The sequence below is a fragment of the Myotis davidii genome, unplaced genomic scaffold, assembly GCF_000327345.1.
Source record: "Myotis davidii unplaced genomic scaffold, ASM32734v1 scaffold18, whole genome shotgun sequence".
In the NCBI taxonomy this organism is placed as follows: domain Eukaryota; kingdom Metazoa; phylum Chordata; class Mammalia; order Chiroptera; family Vespertilionidae; genus Myotis; species Myotis davidii.
Window position 1 is genome coordinate 6260299 of NW_006292696.1, and position 6303 is coordinate 6266601.

The 6303-nt window shown below is 40.6% G+C and overlaps 2 protein-coding genes across 3 annotated transcripts in view; both read right to left on the minus strand.

Annotated features, from left to right (window-relative positions):
* LOC102753599 (hepatitis A virus cellular receptor 1-like) overlaps positions 1–3982 on the minus strand; it is a 13784-nt gene extending 9802 nt beyond the window's left edge. For both annotated transcript variants that reach the window (XM_015565642.1, XM_015565641.1), the window contains exons 1-2: positions 3872–3982; positions 2236–2319 (exon numbers count right to left, since the gene is read on the minus strand). In XM_015565642.1, coding sequence (XP_015421128.1) covers positions 2236–2302 — 67 coding nt within the window. In that variant the 5' untranslated portion in view covers positions 2303–2319; positions 3872–3982. The remainder of the gene's footprint in view (positions 1–2235; positions 2320–3871) is intronic.
* The window catches only part of LOC102753782 (hepatitis A virus cellular receptor 1-like), a 70860-nt gene that overhangs the window by 57833 nt on the left and 6724 nt on the right, over positions 1–6303 (minus strand).

Consider the following 6303-nt stretch of genomic DNA (forward strand, 5'->3'; position numbering starts at 1 on the left):
TTGAGACATTTCTGTTACTCTTCAGAATCCAGATCACCTCAAGGAGTCAAGGAGTGTCAAAGGCTTTGAGAATCTTCACTTAGTGTTACCTTTTTAATCTTAAAAATAGAAGATTGGAACCTGAACTTGTCCTCAGAAGGCCAAGCTATTTCCCCACCCATACAGCAAATTATTCTCCATTTGTATTACACTAAACTCTCAACTATCAGAAACTTGAAGTGTGAAGCACGTAGCCTGAATTGAAAAGGGAAGCCATACATTTTAAACCCATGAAATTCTTAAATCAGATATATACTTTGTCATAAGTATAAATAGCAATTTTTCGATTTTTATGCTGCATACTACAGTAAAGAAGCTAGAAGCAAAACTGTCACTGAGTGACATAAAAAGACAGGGTATTATATAAAGGGCTTTTTCAGTGAGGGTGTCAGAGCAGGACAAATTCATCCTAATATAACTTCAGGCCTCATGGTAGAAACACCATACGGTAGCTATACCCACAGTCCCAAATTCAAACTAAAGGAGACTGAATCTTGACTCAACCACTTTCTACCCATATGCCTTTCAACAATGAAATTAGACTCTGTGCCTAGGTTCCCACAAATATAAAACAGAATTGAATCACACCTATAATGGGTAGGGCTGGCATAAGAATCAAGTAATACACTACTTGTAAAGAACTTAGCAGATGGGAAATGTGTTAGGGGCATGAGTGAAAAAGATCGAGGGATTTCGAAGTACAAATTGGTAGTTTCAACAATAGTCACAGGGATGTAAACTACAGCACAGGGAATATAGTCAGTAATATTGTCATAACTATATATGGTGTCACATGGATTCTCAATTTATCAGGGCGATCACTTTGTGACTTATATAAACATCTAATCATGGGGTTGTACACCTATAAGTAATATATTGTACATCAACTATAACTTCACATAATAAGCAAATTAAAATTTGTAAATTGGGAGGGGAAAAAATTTAGAACAAATCCTGTCACACAGGAGACAGAGGAAATGATCATCTTGATGAAGCTTGCCTTCCAGATGAGGCTCTGACTTCACAGTGGATAAAGAATCTCCACTTCAAGCTCCCTGTGGACCTGTGCTCAACTGAGCCAAGTCCACACCATTCTCATTAGATGTCAAAGAGAAATGGTCTGGGGACTTGTGGGCTAATAATCCCCTGGAGAATCTGATTTTAAAAAAACCATGATCCCTTCACTGAAAATACTTACAGTTACAAAGGAAACAACAAATCTGGAATGAGGATTGTCAGCTACTATGAAGCTTAAATTTCTAACCCAGGGAAGAACATTAATTCTAGATTATACGTCCACCTTATGATAATACCCTGGGTGGTCTACCTCCTCTCATTGCAAGGCCTCTGGGCTCAAAAACACATCACTTTCTTTCTTGGGATGTTCTGCAGGCGAACTGGTGCTATAGCAGAGGAGGAGACCCCAGGTGACCTTGGGACCCTGGTGAGCTCAGGTGCAGCTAGAAATCCACATGAAAGCAAGTATAAACCCAGCAGGAAAAAACAAGAGCTTTGTGCTGGGTATGAATATCAACAAAGCCAGTGAGGCACTGGGTTCCCCTGTAGACCTGGGCACAAATCTCCTGAGCTCAGAGCTCCTGTCCTTGCTCAATAGACTCTGACAGGGGAGGGCTTGAAGTCACACTGGCAAAAAGAAATCAGCTGTATGGGAAAGTGTATTTCCCAGGGGTTTCACAGGTGAAAAGGAAACCTGTAATTTACACTGAAGCACTCTGAAGACCATGCATATCAGATGTATGTATCTTCAAAAACATGCATGAGGTGGAGAAAATGTCTAGAACATGAGGAAGGACTCTCATTAGCTTTTCCCTACTTCCTGGCATAACCTAGACTTTCCTCATAAACCTGTGCTCCCTAGGCCAAATCCTCACCATCTGCATTAGATGTCCAAGATGTCTGAGATTTGGGGATAATAAAAAACCCTTTTGAGAATCTCATTGGCTAAAAAAAAAAAAAAGTTCCTTCACTCTATAAGTACTAATAGGTAAAAATGCCAGGTTTGGAAAAGTGTAAGAGAAAAAAAAAAAAAAAAAAAAAAAAAAAAGATACTGTGAAGTCCATGTTTACAAATCAAGAAAGAATTCATACCCTAGATTGCAACTCTGCCTTAGCACATGCCCTCAGCAGTCTACATCCTCTCACTAGAGCCTTGGGCTAGAAAACACATCAGTTTACCTGTCTTGAATTTCTGCGGCCCTCCTGCTGGCTTTGTAGAAGAGATCATAGGTGATGTTGGGCCCATGGTGACATTAGTTGGACCTAGAAATCACCATGAAAGCAAGCATTAATCAAGCAGCAGAGAATGAGAGCTTTGTGCTGGGCCCGCACACACACACATCCAATGAGAGACTGTCCCCTGCAGAATTGGGCACTAATCTCCCCTGAGCTCAGAGTCGTTGTCCTTAGTCTACTAGAATCTGACCGGGCTGGGATTGAGGACCAGCCTTCAAAAAAGAAACAGCTGCATTGAAAAGTATAGGTTCCAGGAGCTTCAGATGTGAAAAAGGTTGCTCGGATTATGCACTGAAGCACTTTGAAGACACCAGCCATGCGTATCAGATTTACATATCCTTCTACGCATTGGTGAGACTGGGAAAATGTCCAGGGCCAGGAACTGACTTTGTCCTCTCTGTGGTGCATGACTAAGATTTAAACAGTAGTTCCAGGCCCAGAATGTTTACCCAATAAATAGCATTCATTTCAGTCAGTCGTGAATACCTTCCCAGGAGTCCGGCACCTAAATTAACTCACACCACAAGTATATGCTAGATCACACAGACCATTTATACATTATACACTTGGTTGAAAGGTGAATTAGGCCACCAATGATTCCTTCCCAACTAAGAAATGAAAAGGTAATAACTTGGGCTCTTTCCATGACAGAGCAGATTTAGGATTTCAAAGCAGTTACAGAAGGTCTCAGAGCTACCCAGAGAGAGAGATGGCAGTGGAATTAAGCACAAACACAGTGCCTGGCACAAAAGGCCATCAATGAATGCCTGATCTACAATGTGTATTTTTTCCTCACCAGGCACCTTTGTATCCCACTAGAAGCTTCCTTGAATCTCAACTTGAATAACTAGAAGAAAGAGAATCTTTGCACAGGAGGCCAATTGTTTAAAAGCTCTTCTTTGGAGAGATACAGTTGAATTTGGAATCAAGCCAATTTTTGCCATGAAGTGCAAGAAACATAAATCAACAAATATTTGTCAGTGTTTATTATATGTAAGGCATTGGTCTAAAGCACAGGTCAGCAAACCTTCTGTAAATGGCCAGATGGAAGTGTTAGAGTTTGGTGGCTATAGTCTGAGTGAGTGGCTATTGTTCAACTCTGACATTGAGAAAGCAGCCAAAGATCTACCTGATGGTACAATGATTAGAAATGGTTCTTTCAATAAAATATTACAGGTAAACTAGCGGTGGGCTTGTTATCCTAGTATAAAGGGTCCAACTCAGAGAGGACTAAAGGAATTCCACTCATATTTCCCTTCTTCTCTGGAATAACCTAGATTTTACTCATAAACCAATGCCAACTGGACCAAATACATACCATTAGTTGTCCAATATCACAGGTCTGGGTTGTTTGGCTAATGATGAAACCCTTTGAGAATCCAATTTTTAAAAAATTGGGTCCCCTCACTCTGAAGATACCTATCAGATGCATGTAATATGGGACAAGGTTTCACAGATCACACGAGGCCCTATGGAACCCAGGGAAAAACCTTTAGCATAGATGGCAACTCTGCCTTAACACATACTCTGGTGGCCGTCATTCATTCATTAGAATGCTTCTAGCCTCATATCAGTTTACCTGTCTGAAGGTTCAGTGTTGGTGCTGGAGTTGTAGGAGCAGAGGTGAAAACCTTAGGTGGTGTTGGAACACTGGTGACCTTAGGTGGAGCTAGAAATCAACATGAAATCAAGGGTTAATCAAGCAGCAGGGAACAAGAGCTTTGTGCTGGGCCTGTATGTCAACTCAACCAATGAGGGTCTGTCTGTCCCCAGGTATAACTGGGCACCAACCTCTCCTGAACTCAGAGTGATCCTTTCTCAATTAAAATCTGAAAACTGTCTGTCCAAAGGAAAACATGCATTGAAATGTATACACTCCAGGACATTCAGAGGTGAAAAGGGTTATCCAGAATTAAAGCTGAAGCACTGTGAAAAGATCATCCATGCACATCAGATATATGTATCTTCATAAACATCTGCGAGGTACAGAAAATACCTAGAGCCTGGATCTGTCTTAGTCTTCTGAGTGGTGAATGACTAAGACTTACTTAAACAGCAGCTCCCAGACCCAAAATGTGTACCAAATAAGTAGCATTAAATTCAGTCAGTCCTGAGGGTACTCTCTCCAGTGTGTGTGTATGGGGGGGGAGGGATTAACACACCCCCACTAGCCGATGCAGGATCACAGGAAGGATTTGTACAACATACATTTGGATGAAGGAACACTAGATCACAGATAATAACTTTGACACTCTGCAGAGTCAGAGGTTGTGTAGGATTACAACTCACTTACAGAAGGTCTCCAACTACCCAGGGAGAGAGCTGAAGCTAGTACTAAGCCTAAACACAATGCATGGCTCAGAAGCAGATCAATGAAGGCCTGATTCAAGAATGTGGTCCTTTTTCTCACCAAGCATCTTATTATTCTTTTACAATAAGCTTTCTTTTTAAAAAATATATATTTTTTATTGATTTTAGAGACTAAGGGAGAGGAAGAGAGGGAGAGAAACATCAATGATGAGAGAGAATCAGTGATTGGCTGCCTCCTGCAAACCTCACACTGGGGATCGAGCCCATAACCTGGGCATGTGCCCTGACCCTAATCATACCATGACCACCTGGTTCATAGATCAATGCTCAAACACTGAGTGACACCAGCCTGGCTACAAGAAGATATTCTAAATCTAACTCTACTGAGGAGAAAAGAGGAGTCCATTGTATAGGAGTCCATTGACTTGAAAGCTCTTCCTTGGAGAAAACCAGTTTAATTTGGAATTGAGCCAATTATTGCCTTGAAGAGGAAAAACTATTTTTTTCAACAAATATTTGTGTCTATTGCATGGAAGGCATTAATCTAAAGCAGAAGTCAGCAAAGTTTTGTGAATGGCCAGAGAGTAAATGTTTAGACTATGGTGGCAGGATGATTTCAGAGGCAGTTGCTCAACTATATCGGTGGGAAGGTTTCTGCGGAAAAATAATTGGATATGACTGTTCCAACAAAACTTTATTTATAAAGCAGTTGGTGGGCCTAATTTGAATCTAATCTGGCCCTGGACTATTGTGTGCTGACCCTGGTCAAAGGTATAGTAAGAGGCTTTTAGGAAGAAAAAACCCAATTTTAAATATAAAATGGAGGAGAAAGCAAGCATGCAAAAAAAGTTTTTAAAGAAACATAAGGAATAATAAATAGGAGAAAAACTAACTAGTTTTTCTAATGAACTTGTCTATTCAAATGTGAACACAATCTATATGCAATAACATTGAAAAGATAATAATTAAAGCTGGTGCTGTATCTACTTGACAGCACCCTAAAAATAAGACTGAATCACACCTACAATGCATAGGGTTGTCATGAGAATTCAGTGATATAATATTTGCAAAGTACTTAGCATGGTTCCTGACATAGGAGACAGAGTGAATATTAACTTCACTACAATCTTACTTTCAGGTGGAGAGTCTGACTTCAGAGTGAAGTAAAGGATCCCTATTCAGAACTCCTTGGGAGAACAGAATGCCATTAGCTTGACCATTTTTCTCTGTAATTTCCTGTATTTTCCTCTTAAGCCTGTGCTCATTGGGCAAAATCCACACCATCCTCATTAGATATCAAAGATCAGTGATCTGGGGGTTTGGGCTAATAATGAATGCTTTTGAAAATCTGACCAGAAAAACCAATGAGCCTAAAAGCATGGGACCGACTGGCAATTCTCAGAAGGAAGATGAGAGCGAGTGGGTGGATGCAAAGAGATCAACTAAAGAACTTCTATGTATATAAGCATAACCCATAAACACAGACAATAGTGTCATAAAGGCATAGAGTGGGGAGGGGAGCAGATGCAGGCTAGAAGGGGTCAATGGGGGAACACAAGGGAATATCTGTAATACTTTCAACAATAAAGATTTTAGGGGGGAAAAGTGAGTCTTCCTATTCTGAAAATACTTATTGTTACAAAATCTGGCTATGAGACTGGGGTTCACAGACGCCATGAAACCCTCGCTTGGGGCCACCTA